Genomic DNA, 25,661 nt, shown 5'->3' with positions numbered 1-25,661 from the left:
AGAAGTCCATAGACTACATTCATTCAGATTTTATTTACAAATATTTCTAAATATGCTGGGGCAAATTTATGATCAAGCTTAGCTGTTTTCTGCAAACAGCTGTCTCCAGATAGACAGAATATTAAGGAGAGAACTTAAATCTGCAGGAAATGTAGTGTTGCAGCAATTGGCATTATTTGGACACATTGTGGAACAGTGCTGCTCAGCTCTGCTTTTATCAAAAGAAATTTTGAGTTCACTGCTCTTATACTCAGTGAGGAATGGGTTTGATTACAGAAAGAAGAGAGAAGCTGAAAGAAGCTGTGAATTTATCTTTAGGATCGATTTCTGCAGGAATTTTTACCCTGAAGTTTTAGGAACTAGTTGAATGCCAGCACTGCATATAAACATTCTCTGCACTGAACTCCTTCTCTGCAAAAGCCAGAGTCCTCATTCCCAGTCCAAAACTCTGCCACTTGTGTAGCTCGGTGCTGTGGTCTCCTCTCTTCATCTGCAATGGGCTCAGCATGAGACTTCAGGAAAGAGGATCATTTGAATTTTTATCTGCTCTGCAAATTTTGTTACTGCTTTTATTCATCACTGCAGAGATAAGCAGCCTGCAAAGCCAGTCCACCTGCACAACACTTTATCCTGTTGCAGTGAGATCTGAGGATGCACCTTAGACTGATTGCAATGACCCTTGGACTGGACCACACATTATTGTATGCCTCACTTTCCTCCCTGCAATAGTGGAAACAGCATTCCATGTGCTGGATAACATTGACTTCCGCCCAGAAACTGTTTGTTCTGCATATGCTACAGAGATGAAAATTTAAATGGACATTTTGAAATTTTGGAATTTCAAGGAATTATGTTCATTGACGTTTACATGTAAAAAAGAAACCAAGCAAATCCTAGCAGCGATTCCTGAAAGTTCATTCCTGTTTTCAAAGAAAATCTAAGAAAACTTGGCTGCAGGTATTTCTTTTCATTTTCCTCCAGCTCTATAGTCATTCACAGAATTCTAAGTCAGGATCTAGCAGGAGTCGTACTCAAAATGACAGCCTGCCGAGATGCATTTATTTCTCTGGTTTGCCACTTTACAAGGGAAAAAAAAACACATTTCCAAGATATTTTTGGTAACGTATGACTAAGTAGCAAAATTAAAACTAGGAAATTAATAACTACATGGCATTTCAATCCCATCAACTCTAATCAACATAAATCCATTCTAATTAAAAGCTGCAAATCCTGAGGATACCAAAGAGATAGCCCTCTGTTATAGGGAGATGGCAGCAACAGGTACATTCCATACAAATGGAGAGGATGCAAATCTCTGAAAGAGGCAAAGATGAAGCTGTACTAGAAGATGTATTTTTAGAATACCACTAGACCCTAATAATCTCAAACCGGTGAAATAAAAAAAAAAAACTCTTAAATTTTGCCCTTTAAAACTTAAAAAGCACTTTGACAATCTACATGAAGGAATGTACATCTTTCAGGCTGAAAAGGGTCACTAACTTTATCACAATCATTCCTATAGTTTTAGAATATGATTAGCCCCTGCTAATCCCTAATTGGCAAAAACAAACACAAATTTTTGTCCTTTAAAATTTAAAAAGCACTTGCACAAGCCAAACAGAGGATCTGAAGGAAGTGTACAACTTCACAGCCTGCAAAAGGTTATCAAGTTTAACACAATCATCAAACCAGAAATAGGACAGAGATACAAAGCATGTTCTGATCAGAATGATGAATAACACACACCAGTTTAAAGAGAATAATTGAAATTATATAATTGCACCAGGGCCTTTGTTTCAAAGTCAAAACATCTCAGCTCTTGAGTCTGTCTTTAGGACTTGATCAAAAGCCCATAAACATTAAGAAGATTCTTTGCATTGACTCTCTTGGGCCTCGCACATGTCCTTAATACAGCAGCTTCGTGCATCTTAAATCAGTTCAGGAAGCTCCTCGCCTCTCCCACAATCCGTTCAATCTTGCACTTACAAGTGGCATCAGCTTTTAAATACAAAACTACAGATGCCAAATCTACCTAATCCTGGTAACTTCTCATATTATACCAAGATCAATAGTTCCCCTCTCTTCCTACTACAGTGTCAGGGGAAAAGGGATCCAAAGTGAGCTTGGTTGTGTGCTATTTGTGCACATCCAGAGCAGCTACTACTGACATTCTGGGGTTTAAGGGGAGAACCCATCTTCACCCAGCTCTAAATCAGCTCTTTTAAAGAAGGCCTCTTTTGTCTATTGGTGGTTTTCATCCCCAACCAGCAGAGATTAAACAAATGCATGTGTTTGGCAGGCAGTGGCTGTCACCCTGCCAATTAGCTCAGCAGGAAGCAAACAACCTGCTGACCTTCCTGGGCCAGCATCTCTCCAAGGCAAGCAAAAGGGACTGTGCTCAGTACCTCAGTGCTGTTATCATTATATTCCATCACAAGCTTACCCTACCTTTCCCTGGAGTCACAGCAACAGTCCAGAGCCACAGGAGTGTAGAGCTGCAGGGAATCAAAGCCATCATTATGTCTGGTGGTTTCCAAACTTGATTTGTGAAATCATAACAAATGTTGTCTTTATTCTGTTTGCAACAGCCACTGGCATTGATGGGGTCTGTGCAGGAGTCCTGAGGGCTGGCAAGGATTTGCCACATAAGAAAGCCTGGGAATCACTGATTTTACTACTGTGGCAAGGAACAAGTTACACCTGACTACTCTTAACATGTTTATTTCGCATTTTCTTACAAATTGCCACACAGCCTCTTTATGCAAACTGTGCCAGAATTTAATACACTGATGTTGTTCAAGAATATTTAATGCTAGCAGTAGTTTCCGTTTCAAAATGGCAAGTTATGGTTAGGTTGGTTTTTTTTCCTTGCAATGATGAAAAAATAGAACATCACATATATAAAGGCTTTGACAGCATGATATTTAGAAAAGCAAGAATATAAAATCTTTCATTTTTATCCATCCTAGCCTGATGTGATGTCCAGTGGTGATAGCTTAGTAAAATATCTACTCCCTCTGTGTTTTCAGTGGGAGGCCTGGCCTTTGCTTTGATACAGCATGGTCTGCAATCAGGATCCAGAGCTGCAAGAGGACTTGGGTGGATAATGAGGAAGGCAGCTTCAGTAAGGTTCCTCAGCTCTGAGCACACACCCTTTTCAGGTGTAACTTTCATCTGAGTCTCCCCTGCATGTCATTCCATTGGATCAAATCAACAGGAGAAACTGAAAAGTAGGCTGAGATAAAAATGTGTTGGGACACAGAAAGATGAATTAATAGATAAAAAGCTACAGTCTCTTTTAGAAAGGATTTTTCCACTTTGTATTCCTGTTGTCTGAAATCAGGCCTGAATAGAAGAAGATGACTTGATAAAATATAGGCAAAAAATCATATAAGGAAATAATGGAAATGCTGTTATGGATTTTTGTGAGTATAAATAGTTTCGGAAATGAAACTGTCAAGCCCAGCATCTGAAATGCTGTAGAAATAAAGTCACTTTAATGGTCAGCCTGCTGCAACCACATAAACATTCCCTAGTTCCTTTCACAGCCCAGCATCTTGTAAATTTTTTTTTTAATCTGACATATGGGGAGACATTAGCTGGAGACTGAAGGAGACAGAATCTAAAAGAGAAGCAGAAATGGATCAAGAGAAGATATGGAACAGAAATCATCAACATGAGATATTAAATTCCAAAAATGAAACTTGAAGGGATGGGACATTCTAGAAGGGAAAAAAATAAGGAAGGGTGGTGAATAAGCTGGAAAATAACATGGTGAACTCAATTTTAAGCAAAAATATTAGACAGAAATAATCTGAGACTGCCCCTCCTCTTCTTCCATGCTTCTGAAGGTATGGGCTGCCATATGAGTAAGAGCATTCCTGGCACCTCAGAGTCCAGAACAGTTCTGTCCCACAGCTGGGGCTGCTCTTTGGCTTTCCTGTTGCACCAGCAGAAAACCTTTCCCTTAACCTGCAGCTGCACCAGCTCATCCAGCGTGGGGGACACCTGCTCACACTGGTGCTGTGCACTCCCTCCACACACTGCGTTCTGCAATGTGCAGCTGGGGAAAGAGTAGAGAAATACCTAAAATAAGCATCAGTGTAAAAAGATCAGGCAGCCTCTCACTAAGTTAAATGAGCATTTTGGTATTTGATTGGCATTCTAATGTCCTTCATATCCTCAGAAAGTTCCACATCTTATCAGCTGCCACAAACTATTAGTTCAAGGTCCAATTTCTTCCTCTGGAAACATTTTTTGTATCTTGTTTCTCTTAAATTTTATTACCCATTAGACTATTTCCTCATCATAATGGCAGCTCAGACTCTTTCAGAAATATATATTGTATACAATCCAGAAATATAAAAGAATAAAATCTGCCTAATACCTTCATAAAGCAGAACTAAATTTCCTATTTACATTCAAGGGTGATGAACCAAGAGAATGGATCTTTGGCTCAAACCCTGGCTGAGCCACTGAGTTGCCATATGACCCCAGGCAAAGAATCTGATCTTCTTTAATTGAAGCAGTTAAAAATTTGGCTAAGAAGCAAGACCTTTCTGAAAAGCATCAGCCTTTGACCTCAGCTTGCATGAGTAAATGCACCTCCAAAGTCTCAGGCTGAATGATGCAACATGTTTTTTCACTTTTCTATCCCTAGAAGCTATGTGGTACTCACATCCCTTTGTATTTTCAGCATAATAAGGAACTACACCATTTAGTGAGGTAGTAACAAGCAGCACTTTGGTGGTTCTTTCAGGTGTAGAGGACAGCTCTTGACCACCTGACTTACTTCAGTTAGACTCGTGGGTGAAAGCAGTGGAGAGGAAGGAGCCTTGCATGCAGATCCTGCTGCCAGGAAAGCAAGTGAAGAATGAAGGGGTAATTTAGCTTGCAGGAGCTCAGCCTAAGTAGAAAATAAACATCAGTTACTGTTTTTTGTTCCCACAGCCGATGATCAGATCCTTCCCATCACTAAGACCCAGAGAGGGATAACTGATGTCCCTGAGGCCAGGATGAGCAAGGCCATTGGATGTCTCAGCTCTTAGCAAGGGCCAAAGACCCGAGTTCCTTTGGCTCCACACTAAACTCAGTAGTCAGTATCACAACAAATTAGTTTTTACCTCATTTGTAAAAGCAGCAGGCACATGGTGAACACGCTCTCACCTTGCCTCTCTCTAATGAACCACTTTAGCCATATCAAGAATGAATTTTGCATAATGACTGCAATATGAAGTCGTAAGGAGCCATCCAGCATTTGTGATGGAAGCCTTGAGGACAATGACAAAGGCACCCATTAAGGAGACGTTCAGCAGCTGAGTGTCCCAGTAGAGTTGGGCAAACACTGAAATCCATTTCCCTTGGATATTCATTTGAATTTTTAAATTAGTTTCTTTGACTGTTCACATCTCTTTTGTGCTCACTTTCCATGAATAGCAAATGAGCTTTAATAAGGGGAATAATCATGAAAAACACATTTTAAGCTTGAACATTTGCCAAATGAAAATCTCCAATTGCACAATAAGTGGTTAGCAGTACATATGTCATTTTATGACTTTTACATTCAATTAAAAATATTCACTGCTGGTCAGTACTCACACAGGGACATCAAGGAAACCCAAATAATATCACTACATACAGAACTGGGCAGCACAGGTTAAAGTATTGTCATGTACAATTAGGTATTCCTGAATTACTTGCTGGCTGAGATTTAGTTCTTGACAGTAATTGTAAAAAAAAAAAAATCTTGAAATCTTGTATTCTTTCCTCTGTATTTTTTTTAAGAGTAACCTGTTATTTACCCAGACCTGTCAGGCAATATGATTTGCCAGAGGATAGAGCAGTTATGGGCATAAAATTTCTGCTCAAGGGCTTTTAGTAAGAAGAATTTAAGGCACCTAAGATGCACAGCTGCAGCCCAGAAATGCAGTGTAATACATTTTCCTTTAGTTTCCTTTTATACATCATTGAGCTCTCAAGGAAAACCTCTTATATCTCATTTGTAGAGCAAATCACAACTGCAGAGTTCCCCATGAGTCAACCCCATTTAATTTCTGCTGATGGGAGCCTAAGAGGGAATTAATCAGCTTCACCTAGAAACTTCTTGTTATTTTGAAAGCAGGGGGGTAAAAAGTCACCCTTGCTATTCTGTTTTCTATTTACTGGAGTATAAAAATAAATAAACCTTAGAGCATGATATTGTGCAGCACTGACCCCAGACTTGAGCGAGATGTACCAGAGGGAGCACTCCCAATTTGGAAGTGGGTGGAAAATCTGACCTGTTGGGTCTTTCCATCTCTGACCACCATTATCCTCTGAACCCTGCAGGAGCTGCTCTGGAGGCTGAGACAACCCTGAGCATCATCTCAGTGCAAGGGCTCCCACCAAATCAAATGTATTTTGATGGCAAATGATTGATACGGTGACCTTCTCATTTGATCCAAAGTGTTTTCATAATTTCTAGCACAACAAATATGAGCATATTTTATGAAAGCAGAAAATTTGGACTACACCAAGTTATTATCAGCTGCAAACAACCTAAAGCTCCATGATCAGACAAAGTGTAACACTCTAAACATCTCAGCATATGGCTTTTTTCCCTTTAAATAATATTTAGGATCTCTCATCAGTAAATCCAGTGGGAAACCCTGGGATAAACTAAGCCAAGGTACAGAAAATAAGTGAAACGCAATAGTACACAGCTTTGCATTCCTGTGCTGTAAACTTTTGAACTGCATCCATGGAAGAAAAGGGTGGGGGAAAGAAGATCAAATGCATGCTATAGTAAATATCAGGTATTGTGATAAATTGCTTTTATGCTTCCAATAATTGTAAACATCGTGTAGTTTCATATTCCTGACATGCTTGAAGAGATCTGCAAGCCTTTTTTATTTCATTATAGAGCAGCATCACTTTCTAGTTTATTTTGTGGAGAAAATTGTCTCTTTATGCTATAAACAACTCCAAGCAGTTTGCTCACGGAAGCTGAAAGGTGGAATTTTAGCCCATTAGACACGGGCAGGCAAGCGAAAGTTCCGATTTCAACCCAAAATCGATTACAGAGCGTCCCCCAGCGGGGCTGTCTGGTACTGCAGACGCAAAGGACTAAGGGGGTTTGGATGAACGGAAATCCACGGACAATATTCCGAAACCCAAAAATGCACGAATAAGAACATGAGCATTCTCTTTGTAACGCTGTATAAATGATTTTAAAGGATAAATGAGATAATCATCAGTCAAAGTGCAATCCTAAGCAAAATAACAGAGTCTAATTAACATGAGATCTGACAAAAATAATTAAAGTAGGGTGACATAATTAATGCCAGTGGACATGGGATTACATAAAACAGACATTGTTAAGATCATCTGATATCTTTCTTTTTTATGAGTGCAAGGAATGGCATATTAATCCTGAGACCTTCCTAGATGTGGGTGCAATTTTTACAATACTTGGCTTTTACTGAGCCAGCGATCCAAGAGAAGGAATCTCCAAGAGAAGGGAGCATTTATCCAGTTTAGGATGAGTTAGAAGGAGATGCTGAATTGTCAATTGCTCCACAATTGCTTTAAGAATGGGAGAACCAGCTTCAAAAATATGCTATAAGATAATCAAATCTTGCATCCTCTACCTCAGTCACAGAGTATTTGAAGGGAAAAAAAAATAAAAAGGCCTTTTTCAAATTGAAAGATACAATTTCGATTGATTCCATGACTATGTGGATCCCAGATTTATCTTCTGCCTCTTGTTTGTGGCATTTGTCAGATGAGTCAGGCTTCAGAAGCTTGAGCCAATTGCTGGTATTCTCCAGTGACCTCAAATTTCTTGGCCCAAACACTTCTGTTAAAAGGTAACACTCTGAAATCTGTCCTGCATCTCCTGACAGGCTTCTCCAGGCAGGAAGAGCTCCCGAGAGAGGCTCCCACTTCCCATCCCAAGGAGGCACAACTTTAAAGACTTCCACTGCCCGTGTGAAAATAAAAGCCTCTCAGGCACTCGCCGGTGTTATCCACAGGGCCATTGCACAAAGTGAGGAATACTTTCTACCAGGACATTTTTCTTTACAAAGTACTTTTTGGAGTTAAGCTGTATGAAGCAATGTATGTCCCATAGTTCTGCAAGCAGGCTTCACATCATCTTTATTCTTCAAGATTTGGTAAGATCTTCTAATATTGATACACCAATGTTTTTGCAATTTTTATTTTAAAACAATTAAACATGCACACGTTATCTTGCTAGTTTTGGCTGTCCCTGCACAAATGTCTTGCCTTGTGTAGAGACAATTATCAGATCAGCATGAAATACCACAGCATGAAAGTTCATCTCTGATCTCACAGGGACAAATTCAGCTGTCAGATAAAGTGGCAAGAGTTCTCTTTGGCTCTGGTGACTCCAGCTTGGCCTTTTGCAATCATTTGAGGTTTCTTCCAAGAGAGGAAGGAAATGGGGAAACTCAAGAATGATAAAACTGTTCAGACTAGGATGTTATAAATACAAGTGCAGCTACTCAACAGCATCCCCAGGGCGTGAACTTGGCCCAAAGGTCTTCCATTTTCCTCTGTGAAACAGCGCACAAATGAGAGCAGTGATCTCAGCTACTTCTACTTAATTAACTTTCGTTTTATTACAGTCGTTGAATGTCACTGAGTAAGCACGCTGGTCTGTGTTCCTCACTGTGTCAGCAATCAGCATCTGCTACATTTCAAACGTCAACTAAATGTCTTTTTTCCCCAAATGTTGTGTTTTTCTTACCCTTTCTATCAGCATGGGTTACTTCATCTTTGCTCCTGCTGAACAAGAGCTCCATCACTTTGCTCTCCATTTCCCTTTTCCTCTCACATCCTGCTTACATAATACATCTGAAATCATCCTGACTCCCAAACCCAAGTCTACACTTTGGTCGTCTCTCACTAAGTTATAACACCTCCTCCTCCTCAGATGTTTCAGAACTTGGCTCCTGCAAATCAGCTTCTTACAGATGGTGCTTCCATTTACTGGCACAAATTGGCTACTTAGAAGTATTAGTCATTGGAGATACACATTTTATAAAACATGTGAAAAATAAGAAGTAGAATAAACAGGAACATACAGTGACATACTGCCTTGGCTCTTTCCCAGTGGTTTTTTCCCTTCCTAAGGACAAACAATACACAGCTCTCACCATGTATTTATGTTCAAGTGAAGTTACGGTGTAGGCAATTATTATTTGAGAAAGTATGAATGCTTTTCTAAGAGTCAAAACAATCATCCCCAAAATGCCACACTGGCAGCATTACAGACACAGAGCACTGACTCAGACCCAGAGACACTGCTTTGGACTCCTGACCTTCCACTGCTTTTCTGTTTCATCTGGGACTAGACTTCATCTGTCAGTGCCTTTATCTTCCCCTCTGTAAATGTGAAGGACAATATTGGCGATTACTGTAAAATAAGTTGTCGTTAGGGCTTGCCTGCTCTCCTCATGCACCCTTTCCCTGATCCCCATCTCCCGGAGTGCTCTGGCATGTGATCACACAAAATCAGGGGTGAGGAACGGACCTGGAATTTCTTCTGGAAGATGACGCGAAAGACCATGGAGGTTCACACAACCGCATCCCTCACTTGAAGGGAATCCGCCCTCTGTGCTCGCCCGGCCACACGAGCTCCCTCAGGGCTTGCACAGGTCGGGCTCCCCCTCAGCCCGCTCCTGCCCGCCCCTCAGGGCCGCCCTGGTTCCCTCAGCCGGCCGGTTCCCTCAGCTCGTCCCCGCTGTCCCTCAGCTCCGGTTCCAGTCCCCTCAGCCCGCTCCTGCCCGCCCCTCAGGGCCGCCCTGGTTCCCTCAGCCGGCCGGTTCCCTCAGCTCGTCCCCGCTGTCCCTCAGCTCCGGTTCCAGTCCCCTCAGCCCGCTCCTGCCCGCCCCTCAGGGCCGCCCTGGTTCCCTCAGCCGGCCGGTTCCCTCAGCTCGTCCCCGCTGTCCCTCAGCTCGCTCCTGCCCGTCCCTCAGGGCCGCCCTGGTTCCCTCAGCTCGTCCCCGCTGTCCCTCAGCTCCGGTTCCAGTCCCCTCAGCTCGCTCCTGCTCGTCCCTCTAGCTCCCTCAATTCGCTCCCACCCGTCCTACAGCTCGCGTCCCCTCAGCTCGATCCAGCCCGGTCCCCTCAGCTCGTTCCTGCCCGGTTCCCTCAGCTCGTTCCCGCCCGGTTCCCTCAGCCCGCCCCGGTTCCCCCATCTCGATCCAGCCCGGTTCCCCCATCTCGATCCAGCCCGGTTCCCTCAGCCCGCCCCTGTTCCCCCATCTCGATCCAGCTCGGTTCCCTCAGCTCGTTCCCGCCCGGTTCCCTCAGCCCGCCCCGGTCCCTCCCGCTCGATCGTGCCCGGTTCCCTCAGCCCGCCCCACCCGCTCTCCTCCCGCCCCTCGGTCGGAGCCGATCCCCGCGCTGTGACCCCGCGCCCCGCCCCGCGCAGGCGCCCCGGCAGTCGCGGCCTCGGGGCCGCCGGTCCCCGCCATTGCCGGCCGGTCCCCGCCGTTGCCGGCCGGTCCCCGCCGTTGCCGGCCGGTCCCCGCCATTGCCGGCCGGTCCCCGCCGCCCCGATGCTCCGCACGGAGAAGGTGCTGCAGCTGCGGGGCCAGCAGGGCCGCGCCGTGCGGGTGGTGCGGGAGCACTACCTGCGGCCCGACGTGCCGTGCCGCAGCGCCCTGTGCCGCAGCGCCCAGTGCCGCGCCGCCTGCGCCCGCGGTGAGGCTCCGCCGTGAGGGGACTGGGGGGAGCCGGGGGTGAGCCGGGACAGAGCCGGGATCGCCCGTGGGGCGGTGGGTGGCGGGGTCAGAGCTGAGGGGAAAGTGGTCCCTGGGCTGGGATGATCCCTGAAGACAGAGGGTGATCCCTGAGCTGGGGGGATCCCTGAGGACAGAGGGTGATCCCTGAGCTGGGGGGATCCCTGAGCTGGGGTGATCCCTGAGGACAGAGAATGATCCCTGAAGACAGAGGGTGATCCCTGAGCTGGGGGGATCCCTGAGCTGGGGTGATCCCTGAGGACAGAGGGTGATCCCTGAGCTGAGGGGATCCCTGAGGACAGAGGGTGATCCCTGAGCTGAGGGGATCCCTGAGGACAGAGGATGATCCCTGAAGACAGAGGGTGATCCCTGAGCTGGGGGGATCCCTGAGGACAGAGAATGATCCCTGGAGGGTGATCCCTGAGCTGGGGGGATCCCTGAGGACAGAGGGTGATCCCTGAGCTGGGGGGATCCCTGAGGACAGAGGGTGATCCCTGAGCTGGGGGGATCCCGGAGGACAGAGAATGATCCCTGGAGGGTGATCCCTGAGCTGAGGGGATCCCTGAGGACAGAGGGTGATCCTCGGGCAAGGGTTATCCCTGAAGGGGAAGGAGTTGATCCCCGTCCTGGGGTGTCCGGATGGTGCTGAACAAATCATGGCTGTAGCAATAGTTTTCCTTTAAAGCAAGACCCTTGAGAAATCAACGAGGCGTTAAGAGTGGAAGGAGTCGAGGAGTTGATTGTTAGAGGGTTTAACTGTGAACAGTTTACTGACAGTGATAAAAGGCTAAAGGATTGTTCAGTTTTCCCCTTCTCTTGTTTTAAAAGATCCTTTAAAATGAATTAATTTCTGCAGGGTGGTGGTTTATAGCATGAGTTAAATTCTATACATACCTGTTAAGTATTACAATGGGGCCAAGCCATTATCTTGAGGCCATTGTAATTCTGCATCAGCAGCTATTTCTGTTCAGTAATTAAATGTAATTGCCTGTGTTATATCAGGGCATTTCAGACACGGGAAGGCTGCCAGGCTCTGATGTCTGCATTTGTTGTTGTTTTTACGTACTGTGGTGCTGTTATGTGCATCGTAGATCATCACCAGAGCTGTGGTTGATATTTCAGTTGGGTTTGTTGTTTTTCAATAGCACAATTTATTGGATGCAGGAAACTGACTGGTAAATAACAAACATAATATCCAACCTGTTGAAATCGACCAAATGACTTGCCTGAAAGAAAAGGTTGAGAATTGTGACACTTTTTATTTTCTTTGGAATGGTGATTGTCATAGATGGTTTCACTTTTGATTTAGTTTGCAATAGAGGGCAGAAGGTGTATTACTTAGATCATTATAGGGTATTACTGCTATCTAGGAGATCAGGGCTAGTTACCGCTCCCTAAAATACTGCATCTAGTTGTGAATTCCTCAAGGGTGAATTAAAGGCACATATCAGAAAAAACTCTAACCTTTCCTGCTGCCCCTAGCTCCCCCTCATTTGTACTTAAATGTAAAATGTGCTACAGGTGACTGTCAGAATATGTCCCTGTGTGATTATTCAAGGTAACCCAGATGTGAGGGAAATACTTGTTTTCCTTCCTGACTCTACACAGTGTGCTGAGCAAATCTTTCATGCCCTGCGAGAGACTGCCTGCAAAAATCACATCAGCAGGTGCTTGTAAGGGTGAGCTGTGCCTGCCTGGGAGTCATTCCGCTCTAGATGGATGGGTTAGGCAAGGATAGCTTTGGATGGGCACAGCTCATAAATCTTCCAGTGACATTTCACTTCTAATGCTCTTCTGAATTATTAATAAATATTAGCTTTCTTGTATGCCTGCTGCCATCATCCATTATGAGCCTTCGGTGTGAGATGAGGCCAGGTTACTGCGTGCACAATTGTGCTGGATTCACACTTCTTGTGGTCACAGCTCAAAGATTGTCCCGTGTCAGCTTCTAAGAAATACATTGAAGTAACCTGACTTGTCAATATCTATATACTTTATTCTGTATCATTTGCCTGCACTGTGGTGAGTTCAGTGTAATCAAGAATAAGTAGATATTAAGAAAAAATACAGTGGAGATCCCCTCCCATCTGAAAGCTTTTGTGTAATCTTTGAAATACCAAAAGCAATTAAATTCTTGAATTTTGAGGTATTTTTTAACATGTCATCTGTGATGTGTTGTGTCTGATATTTTGATGGCATATTCCTAAGGGTTAGAATCTCTATAAAGAAAATTAACGCTGATGGTTAATAATTTAAGTTTAAAAACGTCTTTTCTTTGCAGTAGCGGTGGTTTTCTCCAAGTGCAGCCTTACCTGTGCTCCTTTATGTAAAGAGCCTTCTTTAAATGGTGTGTTTGAACAGAGAGAGCTGTGGGAGCACAGTAAAGGAACTGCTCATAATTCTACAGCCTTTAGAAATTCCATGAAAAGATTTTCTGTGCCAGATGTATAGTCCCTTTTTCATATGGAAGCAGAGAAGAAAGAACTGTAACCTTCTCTCTTAAGCTATAGCCTTTTCATAATGAAAGTGAATATTTTTCACTCCTCTAGATAGAATTTGCACAAAAGTTTGGCATCAGTGGATGCAAAAGGGTTTTGTCACAAATTGATGGACTGTACCACAGAAGTAAACCATAAAATCCATAATTTTGTTCATCAGAAAAAGAAATGTACCCATTTGAGGAGACACAACTCTTAATTTTCTTACATTGGGAAATATTTTCAAGAAACCATTACTGCAACTGAAAGTTTGAACCTTGAAACTCTGAGTTATCTTCTAGATGGCAAATTGTTATCAGATGATGTCACACACTACGTTGTCCCCGACTGCAAGGTTGTTCAGGAGTACCTGGAGATTCTGGAATTTCCGGAGCTGAAAGGAATTCTTTTCATGCAAACAGCTTGTCAGGCTGTGCAGCATCAGAAAGGACGAAGGTACTTATCCCATAAGAACTTATTTTTTATTTAGATTGAAGTAAAAATACTGATTTGTAAAATGTATCATCCTTTAGGCCTTTCAAGTGTCTTAATGTAGTTTTACAGAAGGGATCCTTTGTGATCCATGGATATCAATGCCTGGCATAGTTTTCACTTGATAGAAGCAATATGAAACATATAGCATTTTTAATTAATCAAATGGCTGGTGACAGGAATTAATTAGACTTTGCTGTAATGATCTATGATGTGCCCACAGCTAGATTATGGACAGGTCTTGGTTTGTTGTGTTGATGCCTGAGCACTTGTCTTTGGGGAGCAATTAATATTATTGTCTGGTACTTATTTCACCAGACATTAACCTGGGCATTGCCATAGCATTTCAGAGTAAAATTTGCTCTCAGGGCCTTCCCATATTTCTAAAGCACAAAGGCTTTTGAAGAAAGAGCCCTTGCCCCAAAAGTGACAAACAAAACAAGTTTCTGAACACTTAGGATGTTTTGTGGGGCTCACTGGAAAACAAGTATGTTTAAAATCAGATGTGTTCACGATGGAACTTAAAAAAGTTTGCTTGCAGGTGATGGTTTAGGATTTATCACCAGTGGTGTAATTTAATGAGTGCGTTTCTCTGTGCAGTAATTTTCCTGGAGTTTTTCAGCTGTATTTTCACGTGGAGTTAAAATAGCATTATCAAAAGCAGGCACAAGAATATATTTCTCTTTTTTCATTGCAGACAGTACAACAAGTTACGGAATCTATTGAAGGATCCCCGTCACGACTGTACTGTGTTTGCCAATGAATTTCACCAGCACTGCTACCTGCCCAGGGAGAAGGGAGACTCCTTGGAGAAGTGGCAGACCAGGTTTGTTTGAACCTCTGCAGTGTCACTGCACAGCATCATGACTTTGTGTGTAGGACTGTGAGCATGCACCAGCTACTGAGAGTTCATGCTCCTGCCCTGCTTAGCTCTGCAACACTTCACAGGCACTGGAAATAGTCTGCACTGTGCTTTATGATTATAAAAGTACCAGCATTGTTTTCTTCTGGAAATAGACAAAATGTGATTAAATTAAATGCTGTAATGCTAAAGAAAAAGCTGGAGCAGTTTAAAGTCACACAGTAGCATCAGAGTCTTAGCACCTCCAGCCAGCTTTTTACAATCACTCAGAGGAACTTCATGTTGTGTTGCAGCCAGGGCACAAGAGGATGTATTGGGGAGGAAACATTCTATTCTCTTCTCTTCTTGTGGGGCTTAAGAGTGGCACAGGAGCACTTTTGCAGAAAAACATTTCTGTAGCTTGGTGTATATCTCTCAAAAGTCTGAGTGTTAAATCAAAATCTCATTTATACAAAGCCAGCAAAATCTTGCAAGTAGCAAATGAGCTGTGCCAGAAGTCTTATTTCAAACTTTGCTTTTCTAGGAATATTTACAATGCAGCAGCCTGGTATCACAATCACTGCCTGGGTCAGATGCCAGTTGTTATGGTAACAGAAGATGAAGATGCTATCAGGCAGTACGGAAATGAAACAGAAGGAGTGTTTGTGATTTCCTTCAAGGTAACGTGCCAGAAAAATAAAAGGTTTCCTTTATGCTGCATCAAAATGATGAAGCAAGTACATTTAAGTATATTGCAGATCATGTCAGAGTTTACATTCCAGAAAACTGTGATGGTAACTCATGTCTCCATTTATCAAAGCAAGCAAGTATGTCACTTACGGGAACGTCAGAAAAACCAATAGCAGTGAGCAAAGCAGAGAGCTGGAAAGCTAAGCAGCAGCTCTGATGATAGAGGTCATCTTTCTTAGGAGACTTTTTCCTTGCTTTCCTTGTTTTTAAGGAATTTGCTATTGATGAGCATTGGCCAGTTCCCTTAGGCAGCTGCCTAAATCTGGAGTGCAAGCAGTCCATAAGCAGCGGTAGCCTAAATATCCATCAACAATGTTCTGCCAGTTACTTTGCCTGAGCTGCTGAGGATACAGTGACGTCTGAGAAGATAATTGATTCTTCATTTTGGTGTCCATCTCTGATACCGCTGGTGCTCGGTGGGATCTGGGGATGGCGTGTTTACGTTCAGCTGTGAAAGCATGTTGAGTAAAAACTGCACCAAACTGATTGACCTTTGTTGTATTTAGCAGTGGATCAGGCTGGACCTGGGACAGAAGTGTGGGGTTTAGAGCAAACTCATCATTACCATTGTGTTATTTGGGTACAGTGTGAGACAGATCCTGTCCATTATGGGCTTTCCAAATGCATTATTAAAAGAACAGAGATCTCAGAGTACTTTTCTGTTTATTTCTATTTGTGCATACAGAATTACTTGGATAACTTCTGGCCTGACCTGAAGGCTGCCCATGAGCTCTTTGACTCCATAGTCCAAGCTCGGCGTGAACGGGAGAGTGAAAGCCAAGAGAACCATGGGAAGGAATATCCTGAGCACTTACCTGTGGAAGTACTGGAGGCTGGGATCAAGTCTGGAAGATACCTGCAGGTATTTGTTACGTAGGGAACATACACAGAACAGTGCAGTCTTGTGCTTGATCCCTTGAGTTGCCTGAATGAAAGTGATAAGAGAAAGAAATATGGCTGTGCTGGGAAGAGGGAAAGAAAACAAAAAACAAGAGGATGGAAGGGATTAGGATTCTTGAAATATTTAATATTTCCCCTACACTGTGTTGTGACGTGTGGATTTTTTTTTTGTCTTGTAGAAGTTAAAAGTAAGAATCATCTGTAGAGGATTTGAAATTTGCTATGCATTTTTCTTCAGGTTAATATGTGATGTACCTGTAAATTGAAAAACCAGGTGTGATTTGAAGCAGTGAGAACTCATTCTTAAATATAAATAGTGCTGCACAAAGGCAGCAGAGCAGTTCTAACTTCATTTGCACAGAGATCTCCCAGTCAATTAAATTAATTTACAGGTTTATGGCTGTTCAGGGCCTTAATATGGATTGTTGGTAGACAAGTGTCCTTCTTTTAAAAATTATTTAAAGAATTAGAGGCAGTGATTTTTTCTGTTCTTGGCAATTTCAGCAGAGGCAGGAATAAAATATGAACAGAAATACTGAGGTTTTTCTTTCTTGTTGGAATAATGCCAGATTCTCTGCAAAGGCAGTAAAGGTAATCTTACACTGCCTGTGGTTGGAGTAAAATGTCATTTAGCATCTTACAAATAAACTCAACATTTAAAAGAATTTACTTTTCCAGAAGTGAATACTTCAAGCCCTACATCCTGAACTCCCCCCTTTAGGGAGAACAGCTGTGTCCAACATAACCTATGGCTCAATAAAAACTAATTCATGTAAAAATAATTGTAACCCCCTAAATGTTATCCTTTAAAGTTGTCCATTTTTAAGGTGACTGTTTCACTCATTGGTCGGTTTGTTGGTCTCTTCCAGGGTGCGCTGAATGTCAATAAGCACCGAGCACAGCTGGAAGCTTTTGTTCGGCTTCAGGGGTTTGGCAGCAAAGACACAGGTGAGAAGTGTTCAGTTATCAAAGGAGATGAGGGCTGAGACGCTGCCGTGCCTGTGTGGTTTTCATGGGCCAGAAAGGAGGCTGAAGATTAACCAGAGGGTGGAATTTGTGAGGCGAACTCCTTCCTCTTTCTTACCCCCTTTGGCCGTACTTTGGCCTCTTGTCCTGCTTCCCTGCACCTCTCTGAAGGGAAATGCTGGTGGAAATTGTCCCTGTGCTTTGCTCTAACCTCAGGTGATCACTGCTTTGACTGCAGTAAGAGTTTGCAGAGATGTTGGCAGGATTAGGAAGCTGGTCTTTGTGAACATAATTGGAAAACTGCCTTTTGGATGAAGCTGATCCAAAATGATGCAGGATTGTCTCTCTGGCATGAGTTACTAATCAGCACCTTTGAAGGAACAGTCCATTGCCCTTGCACAGACACATTGGCCCAGCTCTCACTAATAACTACTTTCAAATGTTCCTGTGACAGACCCTGCAGTCAAACCAGTGCTCAATATACTCATTATTTAAAAGCTTGTTTTATTCTGAATCCTCCCCAGAATCCTGTGGTCTTTCACAGTTTAACTATGCTGTCTGTTTTTATCGCTGCTGCCTAAGAACAATGAACTTATCCCAGCCTATCCTGCTTTTTATCCAAAAGTTCACTTACAGAATTCCTTAAAAGATACTTTAAAAAAAAACCCAGAAAAAATAATTCTTGCCAGTAGTCCTTTTTGGAAGAGATCATATTGGAAAAGTCATTTTCTGTTATTTTAGCAGAATGCTGCCAAGAATGGAGGGATTTGAAATTTTTTAGCAGATTATAGTTCTGTTTCCTTTTAAACACAGAACTTCAAAGTGACATCCTTGTTTACGGGGCCAAGGCTCGGAATCGTGCGATCCACGGGGATGTGGTTGTGGTTGAGTTGCTCCCTGTACATGAATGGAAGGGAAGGACTGTTGCCCTCTGTGAAAATGAGACTGAGGACAAAGCACCTGCAGACACCACAGGTGACCCTATGCCCACAGGTAAGGAGAAGCATCCTTTTAACTCCCTGCTGATAAATAATGGGGAAAAAAAATGTTAGGTGAAAAAGTATCCCTGTGTGACAAGCCTGGGTAGCATGGGAACTTAGAGTCTTGTTTGAAATTATTACTCTGCAGCTGTAGCTGCATCTTAAAAGTTTGTTGAGGTCAGAGCTAAAAGTTTCTAGAGGTTAATTCTCTTTTTGTAGGAAAATCATGTTTTGTTTTGCTCTTTTCTATTAAAAATTCTCTGTATTACTAGAATTGGCCACATTTCAGCAGCAGTGGGAATCTCTGAATAATTTATGTTGTGTATCAGTTGAAATCTATACAATGAGTTAGTCTCCACATAAATTACAGCTCATTAAAATCTGCCTGTGCCAACAGTGGTTTATGACACACTTGTATTGTCTGCACACCGTATGTTGTTGGCAGTTGTAACAGATTTGGGGACACATCAGTTGATTTTACAAAGCAGTGAATATCCTGCACCTCCCACATATTTGCTTTCTTGGTTCTGTTTAATTCTTTAATGCACAATGTTCCTTATTTAAAGGTAAAGTAGTTGGAATCATCCAGAAGAACTGGAGGGATTATGTGGTGACTTTCCCCTCCAAAGAAGAGAGCCAGTCCCAGGGCAGAAATGCTCAGAAAGTCCTTGTAACACCTTGGGATTACCGAATTCCCAAAATCCGGATCAGCACTCAGCAGGCTGAAGCATTGCAGGTAATTTAACTGAAGTGTTTCTCTGTTCTGTGTTCCTACAAAGCTGTGTGGGCGTTATAGGCTCTAATGATGTTTTCCCTGACAAAAACATGGTAAAACAAAATCTGTGAGGGTTCAATTTCTGCCTGGAAGGATTGTGTTCAGTTCCTGTCAGGACCACTTCAGCTTCAGGTAACAAAGCTTGAGTACTGAATTTGGGCCACAGTCCAGCTGCCCTGAGCACGTACATAGCACTTGCTTTGGTTTTTTTCTGCTAAATTGAAGGTTGTGTTAGGGGAATAAATTGTACTTTTCAGGGGCACAGAGCTGTTCTAACAGAGCTGTCTCGCTGCAGGAGTACAGAGTTGTCGTGCGCATCGATTCCTGGGAGTCGACTTCCCTGTACCCGAACGGGCACTTTGTGAGAGTGCTGGGGAGAATTGGAGATCTCGAGGGGGAAATTGCAGCTATTCTGGTGGAGAACAGCATTTGTGCTGCCCCTTTCTCGGAGATCCAGGTTTGTCTCTGTGATCAGATCCAGTCTTTTCTGTTCATTTCCAGGGTCTTGTTTCTCAAAGAGAGGGACCCTCTTACAGCTCAACATCTTTGTTGCTAGTGGGTTTTTGAAAGCCCGCTTTGAAAGCTGAAAATTTATTATTATTTTACTTTATTTTTCTGCAATCTCTTGGATCAGTGGTTCTATTGATACTATGGATTTTCAAGTCAGTAGTGATTTTAAGATGATCCTTTTGCTGTGAGGAGAAGATTACAAACTCTTAATTCAAATTTGAGTTAGACTTTTAAGATTTTTCTGTCTTTAGTAGTGGTTATGCTGCTGATCCTAAAGGCCTCATCCTACTGAAATCGTTGTATTAAATGCTTTGTTTTCAACTGGGAGAGGAACCAGCTTTCATAGATAACTATTTTGATGATCCCTACAATTAATGGAAAGAAGAAGACTAAAAAAACAATATGTAGTGGTTATATTTGCCAGAGCTGCAGTATCACCACTGTAATAACATTGGTTACTAATACACATAGAATTCTTTTGAATTTTTTCCACACTTTCTGTAACGTAACTGTGATGGACTTGGAAAACGAAACAAAAGAAGAATTCGAAAAACTAATTAAATCTAATTTGTTGGCATCTTTTTGTAGAAAATACATAAATCTATGTTCATCAACAATATTTCTGTATAGATGAGTGAAATGCCAGTGAGTTCTCCAAAGAATCCATGGAAAGTGAGTCCAGAGGAGGTGAAAAAACGCCTTGACTTGAGAGACAGCCACCTGATATTCAGCATTGACCCCAAGGGCTGTGAGGATGTGGATGATGCTCTCTCTGTCAGGACTCTGCCCAACGGGAACCTCGAGCTGGGGGTGCACATTGCAGATGTGACTCACTTCGTGGCAGCAAATTCCTACACTGATGTTGAGGCCAGAGCAAGGTAAGCTATTTCCTGGAAATTAGAAAATCTATGGAGCTCAGGAGTTTGTGATGCTACCTTAAGGAAACTTTGGAGGGAAAGAAACAAGCTTTCACCTTTCATGTCTTACTAAAGACTTCTTAAAGCTAATTAAACTATCAGGTAACTAATGACATTCTGCTTTTATTTGGACACATTTTTCCAGAAAGCTATACAAGTTTCTTCTTCTAATCACTCCTCTTTGCTTTATAGTCTAATTTAACATCTGTGACTTAAAGTATTTTTAAAAACCACTTGTTTGCATTCCAAGGGAGATGAACACCCACAAAATGGAATTAAGTCTTACATTAATTTAATTCCAGAGGTATTTGTCAGGCTTATGTTTTCATATTCAGTCTTGTCTTTTAATGTGCAAATATTTCATTCTCTTTTTTTCTTTTATTGCCAGTGTCTTGAACTTAAACTGCTGAATCACTTAATGAACTGTATTCTTTGTAGATTCAAAGAAGTATAATGTGGAGGCAGCAGAGATGTTTGATTAAGTCACCTCTTCTTCAGTGAGCAAATTTTGTCCAGCCCTGGTTCTGCCCTTCATGGCAGCTGAAATACCAAGGAAGGCAAAGAGAGGGTTGTACTATGCAAATAGCTATTTAAATAATTAACTTCGGTATTGCACCTGTCAGTGTTCTGTGGGAATACCCTTTTCAAATCAGGCTGTGGAGCAATGCTGATAGTCCCAGGAGAACTGGTGGGAAGAGCAGTAGCTGTGTTTTGTTCCAGGGCTACCACATATTACCTGGCAGACCGGCGCTTTGACATGCTGCCCTCCGTCCTCAGCGCTGACCTGTGCTCCCTCCTCAGCGGAGTGGACAGGTAAGGCTTGGGAATTGTTCTCAGCAGGGACACTTCTACAAGTCATTTTGCATTATTACTGGGAGAACTGTATACATTAAAAATTACCTTTCAGTTCTGCCACAGGTAGGGTGAATTTTATAGACCAGTTTATATCAATTTACAGGCTCAGTTGGCTGCTGGCGTGAGGTTATGCAAGGCTGGCATGAGGATATTCAGGGTATAGAGATGTTCATTGTGTATGCATCTGACTAATGAAATAAAAATGGGTAAAAATAACTATCACAGTGTAGCTCTGCTTTAACATAAAGGAGACCTTACACCTTAGGGGTACTCTGCTTCAGCAGGTGAATTGAAGATACTGCTGTGAAGCTAGTCCTCATTTCAGTTGTGATGCATGAGACTGAAAGGCAAGTGCATTATTTAGCGGTGTTGCTGAGCACTGGTTTCATGAAGAAAAAGATGCTTCCGCAACCAGAATTAAATCTATAAGTTTCTAAGAGTTGAATGTATTTGCAATGGGAGTTTAAGTCTACCAGAACTATTCCAGAACTGTGGTGTTGTCTTTAAGATACGCTGTGAGCGTCTTGTGGGAGCTGGAGAAGGAATCCTACGAGATGCTGAGGGTGCGGTACGCCAGAACCCTGATCCGCTCTGCCTACAAGCTGGAGTACGAGACAGCCCAGGGACTGTTGGATGGGGACACGAGTGTCGTGGGGGATATCCTGGAACTGAAAAGCCTGGATGAAGGAACGAGGCAGAAGAAGCTGGCTGAGCTGGTTTGGGCCATATCCAAGCTCACCGACATAGCGCGACACGTCCGGGCTAAGCGGGACCGGTGCGGCGCGCTGGAGCTGGAAGGGATCGAGATCCGGGTGCAGCTGGATGACAAACGGAATATCCATGACCTCATCCCCAAGCAGCCGCTGGAAGTGCACGAGACCGTGGCGGAATGCATGATCCTGGCCAACCACTGGGTGGCCAAAAGGATTTCCGAGGATTTTCCCCACCAAGCTCTGCTGCGGCAGCACCCTCCACCGCGCCAGGAATTCTTCGCTGAGCTTCGGGAGTGTGCCAGTGCCAAAGGCTTCTCAATAGACACACGGTAGCTTTTATTACTAAAGTTCTGTAATTACAGTTAAGCAATTAACTATTTGGCCATGTTATTGTTAAACAATTCCTGCTCTGAGTATCAATGTTAAGAGACACTGCATGGCAGCTCTTAAAAGCAGTTTTATCAGAACCTTTCTGATGATGTTCTGACCAGGAGAAGCTGCCTGCGTTATTCTGGCTGTACTGCAAATGGCAGTGGCTAAATAATTTTAGACACACCCAGACAAAACATTTGTTCAGTCCCTGTGCCGTGGTCAAGCTCTGCAGTGGCCTTGTTTGCACTGTATTTCCTGCATAAGAGAGTATTGGTTTAAATTAGGTGAATTCTGTGCAATGAAGTCATTTTAAATGACTTAAAATAATTCAGAATTACTTGGGCAAGATAACATGAGAAGACCATGGTGAAGGGCATCAGTAGAGTCTCTGTGACCTGGGTGTCACCTTGTCCCATTTGTGCTGGACACAAAGGTTTGGACCAGCTCACTCTTGTACTGCACAGGATGGAGTTTGCTCCAGTCCCTGGTTCTCCAGGTTGCAGCAGACAACTGGTTGAAAACTGGGATTTTTCTAAACATTTTCTTAGAGCAGAGCTGTTACTAAACTGCATTGAGAGTTTCAATGTTGCTCTGCTTGCCATTTTTGTATGAATACCTATTAAGTTCTATGTGGGTTTTATGCTGTTGTGAATTGTGAGCCATTATAACCAGGGATGGTGTCATTTTCTTTGAAATTAACACCTTTTTGCCAGGTCTAACAAGGCTTTGGCCGAGTCTCTGGACAGAGCAAACGACCCCTCGGATCCCATTGTGAACAAACTGCTGCGCTCCATGGCCACCCAGGCCATGTCCAACGCCCTGTACTTCTCAACTGGCTCCTGTCCCGAGGAGCAGTTTCATCATTATGGTATCTGGTCACTTTTCTGCCTTTCCTGTGATTTCTGAACTGTTGGGGGAGGCTTTGCTCATCCCTGTTCCTGTCTCTTGGCAGGGCTGGCCCTGGAGAAGTACACTCACTTCACTTCTCCCATCAGGAGATACGCTGACATCGTTGTGCACAGGCTCCTGCTGGCAGCCACCCTGAGGGGAGCCACGGGGGATGTGAAGGATAACATCAGTAACAAGGATCTGGAGGAATTGTGCAGACACATCAATAACAGGAACCGGGTAAGGGCGTCCTCGTGGGAGTCTCCGTGGTGCCCTAGGGAATGGGATACCAGTCCTGACTGTGCCTTCTCTGGATTAAGAGTATCACTTCACTTTTATTTGTAGTGCTTTGGGGTTTTTTTAAATACCAGTTTTCTTCTGAGAGTGGTAGTAAAAGTGTTCATACTTCACTTGTACTGCGCGTAGGATTTTGTTTTAGATGTAATTTTTCTTGGGGACAGGTAAGATGTCACACTACGACACAAAATAACTCACACATGGATGTTAGATGCAGAAGAGGGAAGAAAAGAACTAAAAGAGAACATTTTATTTTCTGACTCCACTATGTATGGAATAGTAAAAGTGACAGTGGACTGGAGGGTGAAATTGCCACCTCTCCAACCACACTGGTCAAACTAACAGTCCATCAGTTCTCTCTACCTACAAAGAAGAATGCAAAACAATCATTATTTACATGAACAGTGTGAGAAGATTCAGTAGAAATATGTAAACATTAGAAGGCATAGAAAACTTCTAGAAGAACTTTAAAACTCTCAAAAGAACAGGGCAACAGTCAGAGACTAAATAATGGGGAAAAGCAGCTGGGAAATCAAAGCCAGAGATGCTTGTGGGAATATTGACGTAGGTTTTTGTCTCTGTGTGGGGGGTGCTGGCAGGCAGCCCAGCGCGCTCAGAAGCAGTCCACGGAGCTCTTCCAGTGCATGTACTTCCGAGACAGGAGCGCCGAGAGCGACGAGCGCTGCGTGGCCGACGGGGTCGTCTACTCCATCCGCACCAACGGCGTGCTCGTCTTCGTGCCCCGGTGAGCCGGGGCTGGGACTGACACCTGCTGCTGCTGGAATGCTGGGAGGGCACAGCCTGGCACAGCTCCATTCACATCTGGCATCTCCAGCAGTCCACAGGGTTGGCTCAAGAGCCTCCCCAGGCAGAAAAGGCTGCTGCCTTACAGAGAACCCAGGGCAAACATGCTGCTGCTCTTCAAGGAGCTTCTTTTAAAATGGAGAACTATCTCCTCATGATCTGTCTGGAAAAACCTGTAAAGCTGCTCTTCTCCCATCACTGATCCATTCCAGGCCCCACCCAGCACTAAGATAATGGATCACTGACTATTTCACTTTTGCTTCACTGCTCTCAAAACACTTCAGTCACTGCATGCTGTTTTCAAGTCTGGGTTTCTTTAACAACACATAGCAGTGTTCCTGAGGCAGGATTATCAGCCTGCCGTGCCTGCCCCTTCCCGTTCCTTTTCTACAATCCCAGCCAGCCTGCGGGTTTTGAAAATGGTTAGAACAGCTTCTCTCTGCTCTTTTGTAGGTATGGGATCAAAGGTGCAGCCTACATGAAAAACAAAGAGGGCTTGGTCATCTCCTGTCAAGGGGCTGGGAGCTGCCAGTGGAAGCCTGGATCCCTCCATCGCTCTCAGCATAAAATCACCTCCACTACAGCTACTGGAGACTCGATGACCTTGAGCCTTTTTGATCACATCACAGTGAGTATCTCATGTGAGGGGAGGAGAGGGAAGTAGCACTGTCAGAAATTTAAACACAGTGCTGCTTTGCAGGTGAGAATCCTTGTGCAGACGGCCCGCTGCCACGCCGAAACCATCAAGCTGGAGATCGTCAGGAACGCGCCGCACCACACTGCGGACACGGAGGCTGCCCAGAGGAGTTTCCACGTGGTGAAGTCTGACCTGGTGAAAGAAGTCAGCCAGTCTGCAGAGGAGGCCCAGCGTGCCCAAGAGAGAGCCAGGGTGGAAGTGATGGATGAGGAGTCCCGGGAGTTCTGCCAGACCAAGGGGCCCAGCCTGTACCAGCTGCTGGAGGAGATCCGGGAGCTGGCACTGCTGGATGTGACAGAGGACATCAGGACTTGAACTGGGACCTGCCACCAGCTGCTGGGGCCGTCCCACTCCTGTTCACTGTGCACGAGTGCTAGGGGGATCTTTAAAAAAGAAGTTTATTTAAATATTCAGGAGTCCTTTCAATAAGAAGCTAAATATCTATTTTAAATATGAATTATTTTTATCTGATTATGAGTATGGATGAGCTATGAAAAGATTTTATACCTGCTAAAGCTCGTATTTCAGACTGAAGACAGTGTGCTGTGAGTTCTTTTAAAAATCATTCAAAAAATTACTTTGCTCATGTTGTCTATAAATTAAGTTCTTAAAACCTAAGTACTTCCTTTTTCCCTACAAGGATACAGAAAGCAAATTCCTTCATAAAGGAACATGTGCT

General features: G+C 43.5%; 2 protein-coding genes across 9 annotated transcripts in view; one reads left to right on the top strand and one right to left on the bottom strand.

The window, feature by feature from the left end:
- The window catches only part of MEGF11 (multiple EGF like domains 11), a 273,843-nt gene extending 264,165 nt beyond the window's left edge, over positions 1-9,678 (bottom strand). For all 7 annotated transcript variants that reach the window (XR_011003600.1, XR_011003601.1, XM_068203530.1 and 4 more), the window contains exons 1-2: positions 9,324-9,678; positions 3,973-4,063 (exon numbers count right to left, since the gene is read on the bottom strand). The gene's annotated coding sequence lies outside the window, so the exon portion shown is untranslated. The remainder of the gene's footprint in view (positions 1-3,972; positions 4,064-9,323) is intronic.
- Positions 9,679-10,418: 740 nt separating this feature from the next.
- DIS3L (DIS3 like exosome 3'-5' exoribonuclease) lies at positions 10,419-25,516 on the top strand. Of its 2 annotated transcripts, XM_068203529.1 has the most exons (18): positions 10,419-10,500; positions 10,561-10,710; positions 13,528-13,681; positions 14,415-14,543; positions 15,103-15,238; positions 15,994-16,170; positions 17,078-17,156; positions 17,988-18,167; positions 18,721-18,890; positions 19,225-19,386; positions 20,070-20,317; positions 21,077-21,169; positions 21,720-22,253; positions 23,010-23,164; positions 23,249-23,424; positions 24,081-24,226; positions 24,739-24,913; positions 24,986-25,516. In XM_068203529.1, the coding sequence occupies exons 2-18, from the start codon at positions 10,566-10,568 to the stop codon at positions 25,295-25,297; spliced, it is 3,171 nt and encodes a 1,056-aa protein (XP_068059630.1). In that variant the 5' UTR covers positions 10,419-10,500; positions 10,561-10,565; the 3' UTR covers positions 25,298-25,516. The 2 variants fall into 2 exon arrangements, with proteins under 2 accessions (XP_068059630.1, XP_068059628.1); XM_068203527.1 differs by lacking the exon at positions 10,419-10,500 and having other exon boundaries at positions 10,533-10,710.
- Positions 25,517-25,661: the final 145 nt, after the last annotated feature.

This window comes from Anomalospiza imberbis, chromosome 13, assembly GCF_031753505.1.
Source record: "Anomalospiza imberbis isolate Cuckoo-Finch-1a 21T00152 chromosome 13, ASM3175350v1, whole genome shotgun sequence".
NCBI classification, from domain to species: Eukaryota; Metazoa; Chordata; class Aves; order Passeriformes; family Viduidae; genus Anomalospiza; species Anomalospiza imberbis.
Note: the sequence above shows the minus strand (reverse complement) of the source record. Positions and strands in the feature narration are given on the sequence as shown.

Bases quoted from the DNA above. Each gene is read 5' to 3' on its own strand.
- DIS3L (XM_068203529.1), top strand. From the start codon at position 10,566: ATGCTCCGCACGGAGAAGGTGCTGCAGCTGCGGGGCCAGCAGGGCCGC. The intron at 15,239-15,993 runs GTAACGTGCCAG...TTGTGCATACAG, and splicing joins TGTTTGTGATTTCCTTCAAG to AATTACTTGGATAACTTCTG. The intron at 23,425-24,080 runs GTAAGGGCGTCC...GGGTGCTGGCAG, and splicing joins ACATCAATAACAGGAACCGG to GCAGCCCAGCGCGCTCAGAA.